The sequence below is a fragment of the Pelmatolapia mariae genome, linkage group LG3_W (genome assembly GCF_036321145.2).
Source record: "Pelmatolapia mariae isolate MD_Pm_ZW linkage group LG3_W, Pm_UMD_F_2, whole genome shotgun sequence".
Taxonomy (NCBI): domain Eukaryota; kingdom Metazoa; phylum Chordata; class Actinopteri; order Cichliformes; family Cichlidae; genus Pelmatolapia; species Pelmatolapia mariae.
In genome coordinates this window covers 37969971-37989692 of record NC_086229.1, presented here as the reverse complement: position 1 = coordinate 37989692, position 19722 = coordinate 37969971, and the positions used below count along the sequence as shown (strand labels likewise).

The following is a 19722-nucleotide window of genomic DNA, read 5'->3' as shown; positions in this document are numbered from 1 at the left end:
TATATAGAAGTCCATTACTGTATATAGTAACTGTTAAGTCTAATATACCCTAGTAAGCTATAGTACTTTTTCCTTTGGGAAGATACCATCTGTGAATTCTGCAATTCTGTAGAAGAAAGATGTTGAATCTATTTAATTATTCTTGAAAAATAATTTATTTCTGTGCATTTTATTTCACCCTGCATCAAATTAATCGATAATTACATCGATTAAGCATCATGAGGTGGAGGGTGGGGGGTGGTTCCCTATTTTTTTTTTTTTTTTTTTTGCTGGGAGTTTGCAACACTATTAGTTAGGTTGCTTAATATTTCTGCTAAGTACTCTTTAAAATACCAGAATAGGGAGGGTGGAGTAGGTTTATTAGATTGATCAGTGTTGCAGAACTATGAAATATTTTGGGTGCAGTGTATTTTTTTTTACATACAGGTATAACAGAATAGCCTTAGTGTTGTTGATAATTTAAACTTGAGTATGAACTTATACAAAATGCAGCAAGATATTAAAAAAAACTGTTTTATTGATTAAAAAACCCACTATATCGGATTCATAACGGTATCGGCAGATATCCAAATTTATGATATCGGTATCGGTATCGGACATAAAAAAAGTGGTATCGTGCCATCTCTAACCAAAACACACTGATCAATGTCCATGAGTCCTATTCACAGAGAGTTGGGGAATGGCTGCAATCACAGCATTGTAACATGGTGAAAGATGTACACTTAGGCCCCCTCCTCGATTCTGTTATTCATCTTGTGATGTTTAAACGATGGCTCAGAGCAGGATTTGTATCATCATTTTGCTTTTCTTCTATCATAATGTTTAGTTTCTGCTTCACAGATATTCTCTGAGATATTCTCTGAAATGTTTCCCACTGTGGGACAAACTTTCACAGTTTCTTCATAAAGGAGATCTTCTGTGGAGTCCATCTGTGATAATATGTTAAACACTGAATTATGATTCATATGTGAATGTACAGACTGTTAATCAATGATGAGAACATAATCAGTAAATATAAAGATGTTTGAGTTTGGCTAAAATGATGAATCAGAATAAAGTAATAAAATAATGATGTTAGAGACAGGCCTAACACAGGCCAGCTGTGTTCAAACATACTTCAGCCATATGAGAGTGAGTGTGAGTGAATGAGAGCACACACAGGACACTCTAATCTCTGAATGTGTGTGACTTAGTGAAAAAGAGGATTGTACCTGATATACTGTGACTGACAAATAGGGCTGCACAATTAATCCTTAGAAAATCGCGATCTCGATTCATACTTATGTGCGATCTCATTTCCAAATGACAACGATTTTAAGAAAATGAAAAAAAAAAGAAAAAAAAAAGACGACAACGATTGTACCGCATTTTGATCTGGGACGTAATCTGCATGAAAACAAGCGCTCACTCTTCCTGCTCAACAAATGACAAGGACGGAGCCTTATACCACGTGATACAGAGGCTGTGCCGTGATGCTCAAAAGGAAAAAAACAACGGAGAGCACGTCAGGGATGACGAGAAAGTGACAGGAGAAAATCCTTCCCGGTCAACCAGCCAAACATCAATAACGGGAACCTTATACAGCGCTTCCCTATACACGTCGAACTCCCGCAGGCCCAAAGAAATCACGGAGGCTATCACTTATCACCTGGCTAAAGATATGGCTCCCATCAACACTGTGCAAAACGAGGGATTTAGGAAAATGATCAACACCCTAGACAAACGCTACACAGTGCCGTCACGCAACTATTTTTCTATTGTTGCACCACCTGCTCTACACGCAGTGTCGAGCAACGGTGGAGACGGAAGTTCAAGCAGTACAACATTTTGCGGCAACCACAAAATGTGAGGCATTTATTGTTTTTATGTTTATTTATTGTTTTTATGTTCAGTCTCAACTGCTACGAAGTTGATGTGCCGTTAAAAAGTGCAATAAAAATATTTATTGTGGAAAAGAAAATCGTGAGAGAATTGTGATCTCAATTCTAAGCAAAAAAATTGTGATTCTCATTTTATGCAAAATCGTGCAGCCCTACTGACAAACAGTTTTAAAGAGAAAGTTGTTTGGATTAAAATGGATTATGCTAAAGTGAACGTGCTAATGAAATCTTAACTGACTGAAATGTGAAGTGAAGATTATTCAGATGTGAAAGAGAGAGAGACTGATAATAAGGTGAAGCTGAAGATCAGTGAATGTCATGTAAACACCTGATTGGTTGAGTAGATATCAGACTGACAGTTTCAAGGTTTTCCCTGTGGATTATAACTTTAAGAATATGTGACATTTATCAAGGAATCCTGCTCTCTGGATTATTTCCATGAACACTGAGCTGGAACACATCTACAGTTTTTAACCGTTTGTGAAACAATAAAGGTGTAAACCTGAGTATTAATCTATGTTAGTGCAAACACCTCTAATAAGTTGATTTAGCCTTTCCAAGTAATATCTTCCCTTGGAGTCTGCGGTCCAGGTTCCTAAAACCATCCTAGGTTAACAAGCACTACAATCTACAGTAGAGCTGCACTAACAGGTGTGACTGATAAGATCTGACCTGAAAGGATACTCATGTTTATTTGTATCAGTACAAACAGGGAAGACATGGACATAAAATCTGTCATGCTGCCTGAGTCCCCTCACCCACATCAGCTCTGAACTCTGCATTATCTACTGAGTCAGACTCAGAGGATCAGGGATCAGAAGTTCTACAAAGAGTAGAACCAGACTTCCTGTATGGGGGTCTGTGGGCCTACTGATCCACAGTGTCAGCACAACTTTCACATCATATTCATCTCAGCCCAACTAAAACATGGTGACTGACCTCAGAGTTTCAAATCGACATCGTGGATTCTCCAGAAGAACACACAGCTGCTTCACTCCTGAATCCAGCAGGTTGTTGTAGTTGCCACTCAGGTCCAGTACTTTGGGAAACAAGGGGTTGGAGTTCAGTGCTGCTGCCAGATAATCACAGCTGATCTCTGAGAAACCACAGTTCTTCAATCTGTATAAAGATTGAAAGATGTAAGTTTATTAAACAAAGTGTGTCATTCAGTGTTTCATCATCTGTTCAGAGCTGAAGAAGGTTCAGAATGTAGAAGTTTAGAAAATGGAAACTCCAAACAGCTGAAGCCAACAGGAAGCAGCTTCAAACAAACACAACAAGAGAAAAAACTCTGAATGTTTCACATCAAAGTCGTACATTTATTATAAAAACATGAAAGAAACTTAAAAAAGTCATGTTTTTCATTCAAGGAACCACATGTCTTCACTTTTAAAGGGTGAAGTGTGAAAGAAATGGACATATTTGAAGTCCAACACATTTTTCCAGTCAAATTATTAAAGCAGACAAACTACAACCTCATTTTCATTCCAACAAGTCATCTTCTGACCTGGACTAACAACACTGGTCTCTATGTGCAGCTGGCTGTGAGACCAGTGCTCAGGGAGCATCTACAAAGTGCAAAGGGGGGAATTATTGAGATTTAAATTTATAATCTGAATACGTATTTGCTGGCCACATGACTTTATAGAAGAAAAGGTCTAACTTTCGGCCTAAAAGGTCTTGACAGGAAACACAGGCTTGTGCAGAGCATGCTTTGCAAAAGTGAAACCAAAAGCAGAGTCTGAGTGCATGTATTTTGAGCAGGTTATTTTATTATGCATTTATATCTTTGATTAAGCTTTGATTAGGTTTTAAGCAGTTGTATTAGATTGAAATATTTGTTTTATATATTTTACACATAAGTCCAGATCAGTACACACAGGATGGCCTTAGCCTGGGTGCCTAGGCTGAGGTCAAATAAGGTGCAGAGCGAGGGGAACACAGCACACACACACACAGCAGTAGACTCATTTAGTAGGGGAAAGTTTAAGCCTGTTTTGCCAGGGTTGCAGCTTTCAGGTTGTACGTGACTGTTTGAGAAGCAGGTGCAGGATGTTCCAGAGACGAGCGACAGCGAAGGCGAGATGAGGGGAAGCACCTGGGTTCGAGCCGAAGATAATGTTCTTTTAAACTGTGTCAAAAGTTAACTGAACAGTTGTGGTTTTGGATTGACGTATGCTGTATTGAATCTGCCTGACAACAGGAGAGGGGCTGTACTGTTTCACCCCTATAAAGTCTCGGTTTGACTATAGGACGACAGTTCAATGCTGAAGTACTCAGTGCTGAACTCCATGCATGTGACCAATAAATTTTCGCTTTGATCATACCTCGTGGACCAGAGTTGTTTTTCTTGAGAGCCCTCCGTACTCCTTTTCCAATTTTTTGAATCCTAATAAACATCAGGCACAAATTTGCTGCCAGCAGTTTCTCACAAACATCTACTGTCATTATTTTCACCGAACTCTGTGGAGTCCTTTATTGGAATTTCAAATGTGATTCAAATGGTCAGACAAAAGGAGCTTATGAGGAAATATGATGAAACGTTGGGCATTTTAGCTCTTCAAGCCAAACATAGTAAAAAATGAGCATATATATGTTTTCTGATAAAATAACGTCACAGGTAGAATAGAGTCAAGTGGGGGTGTTACAGCCGGCCTTTCTCCCCTCTGCTGCCAAGGCTTTTAGTCTCAAACTCAGCTACAGGACTTCCAAATCAATGAAAGCAGCAGAAGTGGCTTCAAAAGTGAAAGAGGAAGAGGAGAAGAAGAGGAGAGGGAGGCCACCCTGACCATCACTCCAGCTGAAAACATCTCACTTCCATTAATTAAGTTGGTGAGAAAATGTTGAGCAGGATGAGCTGCTGGCTAATCTGGAGGCTGTAGCAGCAGCTCACAGTCACAGTGGATTTCCACTCATGAAAACCTCTGGCTGCTTCAAAAAGAAACTTTATTATCAAACTCTGCTCTGATTGGCCGGCCTGGAATCCCTGTTACCCATGATGCAACAGGAGTCAGACACGGGCAGAAAGAGTCTGAGAGTTTGTACAAAGTGAAAACAGCTCAATACAATTCAATTAAATTTTATTTATATAGCGCCAAATCACAACAAAAGTTGCCTTAAGGAGCTTTATATTGTAGGCTCAGGGAGGGGCGGGGCCATCTGCTGCGACCGGTTGGGGTGAGAGAAGGAAAACAGGATAAAGACATGCTGTGGAAGAGAGACAGAGTTGAATAACAGATATGATTCAGTGCAGAGAGGTCTATTAACACACAGTGAGTGAGAAAGGTGACTGAAAAGGAAAAACTCAATGCATCATGGGAATCCCCTGGTAGCCTACATCTATTGCAGCATAACTAAGGGAGGATTCAGGGTCACCTGGTCCAGCCCTAACTATATGCTTTAGCAAAAAGGAAAGTTTTAAGCCTAATCTTGAAAGTAGAGATAGTGTCTGTCTCCTGAATCCAAACTGGAAGCTGGTTCCACAGAAGAGGGGCCTGAAAACTGAAGGCTCTGCCTCTCATTCTACTTTTAAATACTCTAGGAACAACAAGTAGGCCTGCAGAGCGAGAGCGAAGTGCTCTAATAGGGTGATATGGTACTACAAGGTCATTAAGATAAGATGGGGCCTGATTATTTAAGACCTTGTATGTGAGGAGCAGGATTTTGAATTCAATTCTGGATTTAACAGGAAGCCAATGAAGGGAAGCCAAAACAGAAGAAATCTGCTCTCTCTTTCTAGTCCCTGTCAGTACTCCTGCTGCAGCATTTTGGATTAACTGAAGGCTTTTTAGCGAGTTTTTAGGACATCCTGATAATAACCAATTACAGTCGTCCAGCCTGGAAGTAATAAATGCATGAACTAGTTTTTCAGCATCACTCTGAGACAGGATATTTCTAATTTTAGAGATGTTGCACAAATGGAAGAAAGCAGTCTTACATATTTGTTTAATATGTGCGTTGAAGGACATGTCCTGGTCAAAAATGACTCCAAGGTTCCTCACAGCATTACTGGAGGCCAAGGTAATGCCATCCAGAGTAAGAATCTGGTTAGATACCATATTTCTAAGATTTTCAGGGCCGAGTACAATAACCTCAGTTTTATCTGAATTAAGAAGCAGAAAGTTAGCAGCCATCCAGGTCTTTATGTCTTTAAGACATTCCTGCAGTTTAACTAATTGGTGTGTGTTATCTGGCTTCATGGATAGATAGAGCTGAGTGTCATCTGCATAGCAGTGAAAATGTATGCTATGTTTTCTAATGAAACTGCCTAGGAGAAGCATGTGTAATGTAAACAGAATTGGTCCTAGCACCGAAATATAATTGACCTCAGTGTGTGAAGAGGACTCTCCATTTACATGCACAAATTGGAGTCTATTAGATAGATATGATACAAACCACTGCAGTGCAGTACCTGTAATACCTACAGCATGTTCTAATCGCTCTAATAGGATATTATGGTCGACAGTATCAAACGCTGCACTAAGGTCTAGCAGGACAAGCACAGAGATGAGTCCACTGTCAGAGGCCATAAGAAGATCATTTGTAACCTTCACTAAAGCTGTTTCTGTGCTGTGATGAGCTCTGAAACCTGACTGAAACTGTTCAAATAAGCCATTCCTCTGCAGATGATCTGTTAGCTGTTTGACAACTACTCTTTCAAGGATTTTTGATATGAAAGGAAGGTTGGAGATTGGCCTGTAATTAGCTAAGACAGCTGGGTCTAGAGATGGCTTTTTGAGTAAAGGTTTAACTACAGCCACCTTGAAGGCCTGTGGTACATAGTCAATTATTAGAGATAGGTTGATCATATTTAAGATTGAAGAATTAATTAATGGCAGGACTTCTTTGAGCAGTTTTAAAACAGTTCTTCTGTTTTTAACAACGTTGAGCCATAGTGAGAGAAAAAGGAGCTTTATGGAAGGGAAAAATGTGATGAATTGGTCATTAAATTTACACCTGGATCACAACACTCCAGCAGGTGCAGCCATCGTCCATCACCTGTGCAACACTCACAGAAATATATCAACTGGGTAAATGTTAAATGGCCTGTATTTGTAAAGTCCCTAAGGACCCCGAAGCGCTTTACACTACATTCAGTCATCCAACCATTCACACACCCATTCACACACTGGAGATGGAAAGCTACATTGTAGCCACAGCCACCCCGGGGTGCACTGACAGAGGCAAACATATATACACAGGTGAGGCTGCCGGACACTGGCGCCACCGGGCCCTCTGACCACCACCAGTAGGCAACGGGTGAAGTGTCTTGCCCAAGGACACAACGACGGACTCTGTCCGAGCCGGGGCTCAAACCGGCAACCTTCTGATTACGAACTGCCAACTCTTGAGCCACGATCGCCCAAAAGGAGCAGCTTTTACTTTGAAGGCCAGTTGTCTCTGTTTCCTGTTTCACATTCTACAACTTCAACAATTGCACATGAATTATTCTTCATACACAGACCCACAGTCACGATTGCTCTAATTTATCACTGACAGCCAATAGAAATAAAGAAAACTTTTATGAACTAAAGAAAGTGTCAAACATCAATCAAAGATCTGAAATATAGACAAACAACAATAGCTGCAGTCAGTGAACTCACCTCAGAGCCTCCAGTCGACAGTTTGGACTCTCCAGTCCAGCACACAGAAGCTTCACTGCTGAATCCTGCATGTTGTTCCAACTCATGTCGAGCTCAGTCAGATGGGAGGGGTTGGACTTCAGAGCTGAGGCCACAACTTCACAGTGAGTCGCTGAGAGTCCACACTGAATCAGTCTGTGATTATAGAAAATATAAAATGTGTTATTATAAAAGCAGAAAATCTGCATTATGAACACAGACTGAATGTATATGAAGAAAAAACAGAGTGACGTCATAATCTGATGAATATCGGCTCTTCACATCTGTGCTTCAGCTCCTCTGACTGTGTTTGACATGACACAATGATCCAGTCTCTCTCAGACCTGCAGACTTTTAATAAGAATCTGGACACCTGGACGTAGCGTTTTGTGGGAGAAACATTTCAGTGGGCTGGTTTCAGTCATTATGCAAATGTACTGTTTATAAGGTTTGGGTAAACCTGCAGTCAGCTGAGACTGAAGAAGTCACTTGGATGAGAGACGAAACGTTTCTCCCACAAAACGCTACGTCCAGATGAACAGATTAAACTTTTGGTGATGAACATATGCTTTTCTTATGTGCTTCAGCTCCTCTTACTGTGTTTGACACAACGATCGAGTCTCTCTCAGACCTGCAGACTTTTAATGAGAATCTTTGTTTGGCTTTAATCTGCAGATGAAGGAGGAAGATGGCGTCATATTTAGGCTTCCATAATGTCCACAGTCTGTCAGTGAGATCTGATCCAGAGTAGGGCCGCCACGATTACATCGACTATCAAAATCGCAGACGGCTAATTTAATAGTCAACACATCGTTTAAAGCATTGTAAGATCCTGAAAGACGCAGGAATAAGTAGTAAGTTTTATAAGTGTGCGTGTAATAACGGACTAAAACAGAAGATGGCAGCAATGCATCTACAAGAATGCCAGCTGCCGTTAAACCCTGAAGAAGAAGAAGCAGCCTCCGGTATCGTAGCTGTGCCCAAATTCAGGGGCCGCATCCTCCTGTGCCCACATTTGTAGGCCAATTACGTTACATCGACGTGACAAAGGCTGTCCAAATTCAAATAATCCTCCAAATGCGTCCTCCTTTTCCCCAGATTTGAAGGATGGGTCGGGTGTAACACCTTGGTGGCCCAACCTATCCTAGAATTTATAGCGTGGCCCAGCCATTTCCCGTTTCCAACAATGGCGGGAGCTGCTTAGTTTAAGTATTACTCTTATTACTCTTTCTGGGTCACAAAATAAACGTTCAACATATTTTCTGCCAAGAATTTTGCTGTATAAACTTCAAATATCTACTCGCTTTATCAAGACATACCATATTTGTAAAAGTGCTCTGACGTTTCCTAGACGTCTGTTACCCACCAGCTCGATAGCTAGTTGTGATTCAAGGGTCATTAGAGCCGGTGAGGACACCCAACTCCCAGCACATCGTTTGCAAACCCCTGCGTCCTTTGGCTACTCAGGTTAAACATGATATATAAGTCACTTAGATAACTTAAAAAATGTTATTGTTTGGCTTTGCCTTTATTGTTTGGTTTTATTTGTTCCTGAGTAAATCGCTTTGGCTGAGATTAAAGTTATAGTTTTCACACAGCTGAATAAACATCAAACAGAAAACTGATTCAACAAGAGTGTGAGATGCTCAAGAATATACTCGGTAGTCCTGTTACATTTTAGATAGCAAGGAGCAGACGGCTGAGTTTATTAAACTCCACTGAGACAATCTGCAAATTTCCTTTAAAGTTTAATAAACTATCATCTTGTCTTTATTTTTAGTTAGCACATATCTTAAACACTATAAGGTGTAAGCTAATGATAGTTATATAAGAGCAGATGCATGCTGGTGCAATAAGCTGTACGTTTTATGACTAATGATGGCAATGGATGCATGATCTGATTAGTCGACTAATTGCAAAAATAATCAGTGACTAGTCGATTTTCAAAATAATCGTTTGTGGCAGCACTAATCCAGAGTCAGAGTGAAGACACACATTTGGACTGTTTCCTGTGTTGAATATGTCTCCAGAACATTTTGAATGAGTTCAGCTCAGTGAAGAGTTCCAGCTAGGAAAGATGATCTCTGTTTGCTACCTGCTGCTGCCAGGTACGACCTGCTGACTGTTACCAAATGGAGCAGAAATCTCACCACTGGACAATAATGTTGAATGAACTCAGAGCTGCTGATATCAGATCTGATTTCCACTAAACTGTCAGGTCTTGTGTGGAGGCGAGGAAGAAGGAACCCAAACGCAGGACTCGCAGGTAGGTGAAGACTGGTGAAGGTTTATTATAAGGAATGGATGAACAGATGGTGAACGGACACTGACTGGCTGGATAACTGAATGGCTGACTGGACTGACCGAACACACGGGAAGGACAACATCACACGAACATCACCAGAACATCAATGACACGACAAGGGCTGAAGGGAACAGAGGGCTTAAATACATGACTAATAAATGACAATGATTGGAGACAGGTGAGAGCACAGCTGATGTGTAGTCTAACTAATGATGTATGGAAGGAACTGGAACATGAGACAGGCTGGCACAGAAAACATGGATGTGAAAATAAACTGAACATGACAAAACGGAAAACACTGGGTCAACGACCCAGGAACCCTGACAGTACCCCCCCCTTCAAAGGCCGGCACCCGACGGCCGAAAGAGAGAAGGACCAGAACAGGGAGGGCGGAGGGGGCCCAGGATGGAGGGACGGAGTCCAAACAAAAACAGTTCAGGCGGGCAACCACGTGGCCAATGGCTGAGCTGAAACAGTTCCGGTGGGCGACCACGTGGCCGGCGGTGATGCCGGAGTCGATCTGGTGGGCGGCCGCGAGGAAGACGGCGGCGGCCACTGAGCAGGTCTGGTGGGCGGCCGCGAGGAAGACGGCGGCGGCCACTGAGCAGGTCCGGTGGGCGGCCGCGAGGAAGACGGCGGCGGCCACTGAGGAGGTCCGGTGGGCGGCCGCGAGGAAGACGGCGGCGGCGGCCACTGAGCAGGTCCGGTGGGCGGCCGCGCGGAAGACGGCTGCGGCCACTGGCGGCCACTGAGCAGGTCCGCAGGACCAGGCGAGGCTGGTGCAGAGGCTGAGGCCGAGGCTGGACCAGGCGAGGCAGAGGCTGAGGCCGAGGCTGGACCAGGCGAGGCAGAGGCTGAGGCCGAGTCTGGACCAGGCGAGGCAGAAGCTGAGGCCGAGGCTGGACCAGGCGAGGCAGAAGCTGAGGCCGAGGCTGGACCAGGCGAGGCAGAAGGCGAAGCAGAAGCCGAGGCTGGACCAGGCGGAGCAGAAGGCGAATCAGAAGCCCAGGCTGGACCAGGCGGAGCAGAAGGCGAATCAGAAGCCGAGGCAGGGCCAGGCGGCGCGGGGGCCTCTGGCTGGAGACAGGCAGGGCCAGGAGGCGAAGAGGCCTCTGGCTGGAGACAGGCAGGGCCAGGAGGCGCGGAGGCCTCTGGCTGGAGACAGGCAGGGCCAGGAGGCGCGGAAACCCCTGGCTGAGGTGCGGCCGGGCCAGCGGGTGCGGAAACCCCTGGCTGAGGTGCGGCCGGGCCAGCGGGTGCGGAAACCCTGGCTGAGGTGCGGCCGGGCCAGCGGGTGCGGAAACCCCTGGCTGAGGAGCGGGAGAGCTCACAGCTGGCTCTGGATGCTGCTGCTGCAGGTCCGGGAACAGAACAAGTTGGTGGATGAGTGGCTGGGCGACAGAAGGCTGGGCAACAGAAGGCTGGGCGACAGAAGGCTGAACTGACTGGAGGACGGGCGACTGGGGAACAGGACAAGACTGGAGGACAGGAGACTGAGCTATAGAAGATTGGAGGACAGGAGACTGGACTACAGGGGACTGGACGGCAGGAGGAGACTGGACTACAGGGGACTGGACGGCAGGAGGAGACTGGACTACAGGGGACTGGACGGCAGGAGGAGACTGGACTACAGGGGACTGGAGGGCAGGAGGAGACTGGGCTGACCGGAGTGGAGCTGACCGGAGTGGAGCTGACCGGAGTGGAGCAGCCTGAGCTACGGGTGCCTGAGCTACAGGAGCAGCCTGAGCTACGGGTGCCTGAGCTACAGGAGCAGCCTGAGCTACAGGTGCCTGAGCTACAGGAGCAGCCTGAGCTACGGGTGCCTGAGCTACAGGAGCAGGCTGGACTGACTGGACAGGAGCAGGCTGGACTGACTGGACTGGAGCAGGCTGGACTGACTGGACAGGAGCAGGCTGGACTGACTGGACAGGAGCAGGCTGGACTGACTGGACTGGAGCAGGCTGGACTGACTGGACAGGAGCAGGCTGGACTGACTGGACTGGAGCAGGCTGGACTGACTGGACTGGAGCAGGCTGAACAGCAGGTGAGTGAACTGACTGGGCTGGAGGCTGAACAGCAGGTGAGTGAACTGACTGGGCTGGAGGCTGAACAGCAGGTGAGTGAACTGGCTGGACTGGGAGCTGAACAGCAGGAGAGTGAACTGGCTGGAATGGAGAGGGTAATGGATGAACAGAGGTGGGTGAGGCTAAGGGCTGAGCTGGGGTTGGTGTGGCTAATGGCTGAGCTAAAGACTGAATTACTGAAGGTGATAAAACTGCAGCCTGGGCTAGTAAAGCAGGTGCCTGAGCAGGGGACACCTCAGCTAGCCTAACCAGGGACAGTGCGAGGGCGTGAAAAGCTGGATCAGGCGGTGGATGAAGTGGTGGACTGATGGGGAAGCAGGCTAGCTCTGCCGAGCCTCCAGAGCATGAGGGCACTGGCTGGAGAGTCTTGGCTGGGCCTCTGGGATGATCAGGTTGGATTCTGGCTGCCCTCAGCCTAGGCGCTGGGACAGGCTGACAGGTGGACGAAGGCGCAGACTCAGATAAAACAGTGCTAGAGCGACCAGGCCTAGGGTTTGCATACACAGGGGCTGTAACAGATTTATCAGGGATTGCTCTGGCCTTTCTGCCATCACCATTTACAGTCTTTAGTTGAACAGTCTTCGGGGATGTTGAAGCGCGGGTATTGTCCTTAATGAATCCTAGCTCAGAGGGAGCAGAGCAGAAAAGTTCTTCCCAGGCCACATCGTCATCTAGGAGGGAAGTTCCCCATGAATCGGAGATGAGTCTATTATTCATTTTATGTGAAGAATCAAATGAGGAAGGCGGCAAACAGTCACTGCGACTCACCGCCGGGAGTTGCTGAAAATAGTCCATGTTATGGCGGCGTGTGCGCCGCTTTCTCCGGGAAGAGGAAGCGGGCGGGGTACACAGCCGAGCCTCTGGCACGGGAGCCTCCGTTGAGCCGAGGTGGGAGGCGTAGCCGCTGTGCAGTGGCGAAGTGGAAGAGCCGGTGGGTAAAACGGCTGGCGGGCGAGCGAGGAGCGGAGCGGCGGGAGAGTGAGCGGCCGAAGCTCGGCCTGTGACTCCCACTCTCCGCGGCGAATGCTCCAATGCAGGTAAGGCAGCAGGTGGAGGACTGCGGCGTCTCCGAGGTCCGCCAAGAGCCAGACGGGTCCCCTCAAAGACATGATCCCTCTCTGAGAAGAGCCGCTGTTTCCTCCTGAGCTTCTCCGCCCAAATGGAGAGCGCTGCGTCCTGCCGCTCGAAAAGTTCAGAGTCCGCTGGGTCCCAATCGTGTCTTCGTGGCACGGGTCGTGTCATTCTGTCAGGTCTTGTGTGGAGGTGAGGAAGAAGGAACCCAAACGCAGGACTCGCAGGTAGGTGAAGACTGGTGAAGGTTTATTATAAGGAATGGATGAACAGATGGTGAACGGACACTGACTGGCTGGATAACTGAATGGCTGACTGGACTGACCGAACACACGGGAAGGACAACATCACACGAACATCACCAGAACATCAATGACACGACAAGGGCTGAAGGGAACAGAGGGCTTAAATACATGACTAATAAATGACAATGATTGGAGATAGGTGAGAGCACAGCTGATGTGTAGTCTAACTAATGATGTATGGAAGGAACTGGAACATGAGACAGGCTGGCACAGAAAACATGGATGTGAAAATAAACTGAACATGACAAAACGGAAAACACTGGGTCAACGACCCAGGAACCCTGACATAAACAAAGAAACGATTCACTCATTTTAGCTTTCTAAACTATTAGTCTGCTGGTATATCGCCAGTTGGTAGAAAAAGATTTGTATTCCTGTTCTGGGCTTCAGTGTTTATGAATCCAGATCCAGTTGACAGCAAGTGGACAGGTGAGAGTGAGAGTGGACAGGTAACCAAGGTCGCCAACCAATCAGAAAGCTTCTGTTTGACCCACAGTCACTGATGATGACTGCACATAACCAAGCAGTGTGTTACTCTGATATCAAATATGGATCCTGCTCTTATAATAATGATCATCAGATGATATTATTGTGTTATTTTGTAGCTGAATACGATGTTTATGTGATTATCAGTGAAAGAAGCAGTGAGGAGGATGGAGAGAGAGAGAGGACAGAGGGTGAAGTTAGAAACACTAAAAGGATTTTTCATGGATTTCATGGATGATTTGAGTGATTTCCAGCAGGACACTTAAACATGTCAGTGGACATAAAGAACATATTCACTGATATGAAACGTGTCATTGAACAGGATTAATATCAGTGTAAACATGATGGAAACAGCTGTGACTGCATGGATGTGACACACTTCAAATCTGTTCTCCACTCTTGGATTTGGGATCCATGGAGCTGCTGCTGAGTCTGTACAATAAAGGATGGTGTGGAAGTTTGCAACGTATGGACACAGACATGTTGTGTTTACAACCTAAATCTCCCACCATCTATAAAGCACTGATGACATCATGGCGTTTGGCGAGTGCTGCCAGGAAGTGAGCTCGAGGATGTAAACAGCAGCCAGAAACACAACAGTGACTTCCATCAGCATAAAACAGGGACGACATTTCAGCAGCAACAACTACACATTGAAAAATCAGCTCTGTGATTAATGAGGACATGAAGTCAGACATTTGTCATTAGGAGCAGCAGCAGGAATGAGAGTGAATCCATGAGCTGCTGTGACATCAGCATTAGTTCACAGATTGGACACATGTTCAGTCCAGATGTCAGCAGTGTCTTCTCACTCAGTTTGTCCCACTGTTGGCAGTAAGAGAGCACAGCTGGTTCACCTCTGAGCCTCACTCTGAACCACAGCTCTGTCACTCATCAGGACATCACACTTTAATCACACTAAACCAGAGTCTTCCTCAGAGCCTTCAACCTCACTCACCATGTTTATGAAACTAAACTCTGTGTCTGTAGTTCTGTCTGTAGTCAGAGGAGAAGCTCATGGTGACTGCTCTGGATATTTGTCTCTGTTTCTAACATTAGGGTTCACTTCACTACAAAGAAGCTCTTCATAGATTCTTATTTCTGTCTCTCTCTAACAGGAGTGTCTAAATGACCAACAGCAGCAGCAGCAGATTAAAATTTTGCCCCCTAATGACACAACACAGGTACTACATGTAGATGTGAGTCTACAACACACAGCGTACGACTACCAATGCAGGATCATGCTGAGTGCACACACACATTTCCTGATCAACACAAAATATAATTTTATCTGAGAAACTCAAACTAATGAGAGTCGCTTAGTACTGTGTATATCTGAAGAACTAAACTACTAATCCAATGATCACATCTGGACTCACCGAGCCTTTCTGCAGTTTCTCACAGCTGGAATCAGTCTCTGTCGTCCCCGCTCTGATGTGTTGTACTTCTGCAGGTCCAACTCATCCAGAACCTCCTCTGACATCTGCAGCATGAAGGCCAGAGCTGAGCACTGGATCTCAGAGAGTTTCTTCTCTGATCTGTTCTCTGACTTCAGGAACTCTTGGATCTCCTGATGTACTGAGAGGTCGTTCATCTCCATCAGACAGTGGAAGATGTTGATGCTTCTGTCAGGAGAGATTTCATCCCTGTTCATCTTCTTCAGGTTGTTGATGACTCTCTGGATGGTTTCTGGAATGATCTTTGTCTGACCCAGCAGACCTCCTAAGAGTCTCTGGTTGGACTCCAGACAGAGGCCATGAAGGAAGCGAACAAACAGGTCCAGGTGGCCATTTTTACTCTGGAGGGACGTCATCATCACAATCTCCAGAAAAAAATTCAGAGATGACTCATTCCTGTCTATCCCCAGGAACATCATGAGCACCTCTGTCTTCCTGTTGGTGTGACAGTGGAACATGTAGACTGCAGCCAGAAACTCCTGAATGCTCAGATGAACAAAGCAGTAGACTGGTTTCTGGAAGATCACACACTCTCTTTTGAAGATCTCTGTACAAACTCCTGAGTACACCGAGGCCTCTGTCACATCCAGACCACACTGCTCCAGGTCTTCTTGGTAGAACATGATGTTTCCTTTCTCCAGATGTTCAAACGCCAGCCTCCCCAGCTTCAGAAGAACTTCCCTGTCAGCCTCCGTCAGCTTCTGTGGACTTGTCTCATGTCCCTCATGGTACTTGTTCTTCTTCCTCTTTGTCTGAACCAGCAGGAAGTGTGAGTACATGTCAGTCAGGGTCTTGGGGAGCTCTCCTCTGTGCTCTGTAGTCAACATGTGCTCCAGAACTGTAGCAGTGATCCAGCAGAAGACTGGGATACTACACATGATGTGGAGGCTCCTGGATGTCTTCATGTGGGAGATGATTCTGCTGGACAGCTCTTCATCACTGAATCTCCTCCTGAAGTACTCCTCCTTCTGGGCGTCAGTGAAGCCTCGTACTTCTGTTAGCCTGTCGACACATGTAGGAGGGATCTGATTGGCCGCTGCAGGTCGGGAAGTTATCCAGACGAGAGCCGAGGGAAGCAGATTCCCCTGGATGAGGTTTGTCAGCAGCTGGCTGACTGATGACTTCTGTGTGACATCAGACAGCAGCTTCCTGTTGGTGAAATCCAATGAAAGTCTGCTTTCATCCAGGCCGTCAAAGATGAACAAAAGCTGAGAGACAGCCAGCTTCTCTGCTGTGACCTTCTGTAATGTTGGATGGAAAACATGGAGCAGCTCCAGAAGACTGTACTGCTCATCTCTGATCAGGTTCAGCTCCCTGAATGAAAGCAGAACCACCACACTGACATGTTGGTTCTCCAAGCCCTCTGCCCAGTCCAGAGTGAACTTCTGCACTGAGAAGGTTTTTCCAACACCAGCCACGCCGTTGGTCAGAACCACTCTGATGGGTCTCTGTTGGTCAGGTAAGGCTTTAAAGATGTCCTGGCACCTGATTGGAGCGTCATGGAGGGCGTCCATCTTGGAAGCTGTCTCCAGCTGCCTCACCTCATGTTGGGTATGAACCTCTTCACTCTGTCCCTCTGTGATGTAGAGCTCAGTGTAGATCCTGTTGAGGAGGGTTCTACTTCCTGTTTCATCACTTCCTTCAGTCACACGTTCACATCTCCTCCTCAGACTGATCTTATGTTCATCTAAAACCTCCTGCAGACCAACATCTGCTGAAAGAAAGAGAAAGAAAACTCTTCAGTGTCTGAACAACAACAAGAAGTCCAGTTTTCAGAAATGAGTCCATCAGCAGACAGATGTTCAGTCTTACTTTGTACACAGCTGCTCTGACTGGCTGTCTGCAGTCCAGCTCTGCTTCTGGATCTTTCTCCACACTGAGGACAGGACGAGTCTCCTGATGAAGCAGACTGGTCCCAGTATGAGGAGATGCACTGTCTGCAGAACCAGTGTCCACAGCTGGTAGAGACTGGATCCTTCAGGACGTCCTGACACAAAGCACAGCAGGACAGCTGCTCCTCCTCACAAACACCACTCCTCTTCCTCTTCCTCCCTCTGTGGACACATTTCATCATCACTAAAATAATTTACTGTTAGTGACAAAGATCCAGATTTGACCAAACTGCAGTTCCTGTGATTTCATCAACAGTAGTGAGCTGATGAGGTTAGAGCTCTGGGAAATATTAAATTTTGATTGATAATCATGAACTGTAGAAACTTATAAACAATAGAAAAGTCATGTGTGTGTGTTCATGTTGTTCAATGCGCTTGAGTGCACTTAGACTTAAGTAAACTGAGCTAGCTTTGGAAGCTGTTTACACGTGTCTGATTCTGTCCTACTCTCACTTATACTGCATGTTAATACAGTCAGATTCAAACTAAATCTGTTGTCATGGACATATTTTTCTGTTCCTCATAATTTAGGTTAATGATTCAAACTATAAAGTTATGACTGACTGGCCATGACTGACCATTCTATTTTATTTGAAGGAATATTTACAGAGTCCAAACCCTGTGAACTATTTTAGCTTTAATAATTTTTGGATTCAGGTATCCTGCACTCATCTTTGGACATTTGTAAGTAAATATTTTAAAACTCTATCAAAGACTCCTGATGTGGATGTTTGGAGAAGGAAAAGAGGGACAAAGTGGAGCGTCGAGCTGAGGCTTCATTCACTGCAAACCTGCAGTTATGTTTTCTTGTGTCTAGTGTTTGCTTGTTCACAGCTGCAATAAAGCTGCCTCTTTGACTTCATCCTGTTGTGTTTGGGTCCAATCCTGAATGCCACACAGCACTACAGGACAAAGTCTAAGATTTTTATCTTTTTAATGAATCTTTGGTCATATTTATCCAGAAAAACACAAAAATGTAAAGGAGCTCATCACAGGACTCTGAACTTGTTGGTCCAGGTTCAACACTGAACTCTGGAGGGTTTCCCTTGGACCGGTCACTCCTCACAGATCAGAATCAGAATCAGAATCAGAAACAGCTTTATTTGTCACAAGCAGGTTGCCCTGCAGTGAAATGGGACCCCCCCCCCCCCCCCCCCCCCCCCCCGACCTTACACACATTACACAGACATCACTTGGGGTTACAAGTCGGAGATCGGTAGCGTTACAGAAAGAACACTGAAATGTACACAACAACGGGAGAGTACAAGAGGAAAAAAAGAGACCTCCTCTCATGCTGTAGGACAGCACGGGAGCAGGAAACAAAAAAAACTCCTCTGCACAAAAAAAGCACATGAATAACCACAGCACAACATTATGAGAGACATGACAAGCCACAGGGTTGGGAAGGGGATATCATAACACAATCAACACAGTGTGCACATCTGATCTGGGACTGCTGCAAATTGCGCCGCCAGCTGACCCGATGTCCACATCATGGGGGAGGTAAGCATCGAAGACATTGGAAAGGGAGGGGGGATGAGTGAGTGCTTATCAGTGTAAGTGTATGTGTGTGCGTGTCCATAGTTTAGCTGAGACACTGTCCTTCGGCCTATCAGGCTAAGTAAACAGTCTACCAGCCAATCCAGGTGTCCTTGCATGGGATGGGAAGAATAGCCGTAACACAGACGTTATCTGGGAGAGATAATTTCGGCTCCAGCCTTGGGCCTGCAGCTGGCGCCATTATGGGGTCCGCAATCTCGATGTTGAATTTTGTAAATTTCCATGCGAGCAGCCCGGAGAATTTTCTGGCTGCCCTAACACTCCGACACTGGCCTCTCGATCTCCCTTTGGAGAGCCGCGAGCCTCCCCATGATGGTATCAAACTTCTGCTCCATGGTGTTGTCATTCCTTTGATTCTGAGACCTCACAGCTGCAGTGATCCGTTCCGCGATGTCTTCCAACTGTCGCTCAAGGGTCCCATTTTGAGCAGGCCTCTCTCTGATGTATCCCCCCATACGCTCAATGTTGTTGTTTTGAGCCTTCACAGCCGATGCGAGGGTCTCCAAGATTTTGACCATATTACGTTCGTTGTGAGAGGTCGCGCCTCGTCCCGTCGCTTCGATTCCAGCCGGCAGCTTTGGGGGGTTTGAACAGCCGGTTCCGCTCTCTTGTTTCTCTGATAAACCAGGGCTAAGCCAACTCCGATCAGCAAGAACCCTGTTATCACGGTTCCGAATAGATAGATATCTTCAGCATCCTCGATCGACAGTCCCGCCAGGCACACGACCCTCCAGGTCTGCCACCCATCCATCGTGTAACCGGCAGGGAAAGTCCCTCCAGGGCACTCAGGCTCTCCCGAGCCCAGGCTTCTCGTTGAGAAAATGGTGTCAATAGCATTCAGAGACCAGTTGATCAAATCCATAATTCTCTTTTAGGTTTTAGAGAACGGCTGTGTTAGTCTATTCCAGGGAAGTAATGCACATGAGACAAGACAAGGACATAGAGGCTAAGCAGGGAAGATAAGGGTGAGGAGGAGAGGAGAAAAGTGCGACCGCCTTCGCTGAGAGCCAAAGAGAAAGATCTCTTTTGGATGGACAGCTGGATCCTGCAGAAGCAGTCCA

At 46.0% G+C, this 19722-nt stretch overlaps 1 protein-coding gene across 1 annotated transcript in view; it reads right to left on the bottom strand.

Moving 5' to 3' along the window:
* LOC134622556 (NACHT, LRR and PYD domains-containing protein 12-like) overlaps window positions 1-19179 on the bottom strand; it is a 365686-nt gene extending 346507 nt beyond the window's left edge. The window contains exons 1-7 of the mRNA XM_063468012.1: window positions 18921-19179; window positions 18100-18166; window positions 17022-17251; window positions 16343-16923; window positions 15132-16234; window positions 7484-7657; window positions 2820-2999 (exon numbers count right to left, since the gene is read on the bottom strand). Coding sequence (XP_063324082.1) covers window positions 2820-2999; window positions 7484-7657; window positions 15132-16234; window positions 16343-16923; window positions 17022-17251; window positions 18100-18166; window positions 18921-19179 — 2594 coding nt within the window. The remainder of the gene's footprint in view (window positions 1-2819; window positions 3000-7483; window positions 7658-15131; window positions 16235-16342; window positions 16924-17021; window positions 17252-18099; window positions 18167-18920) is intronic.
* Between the last annotated feature and the right edge of the window lie 543 nt (window positions 19180-19722).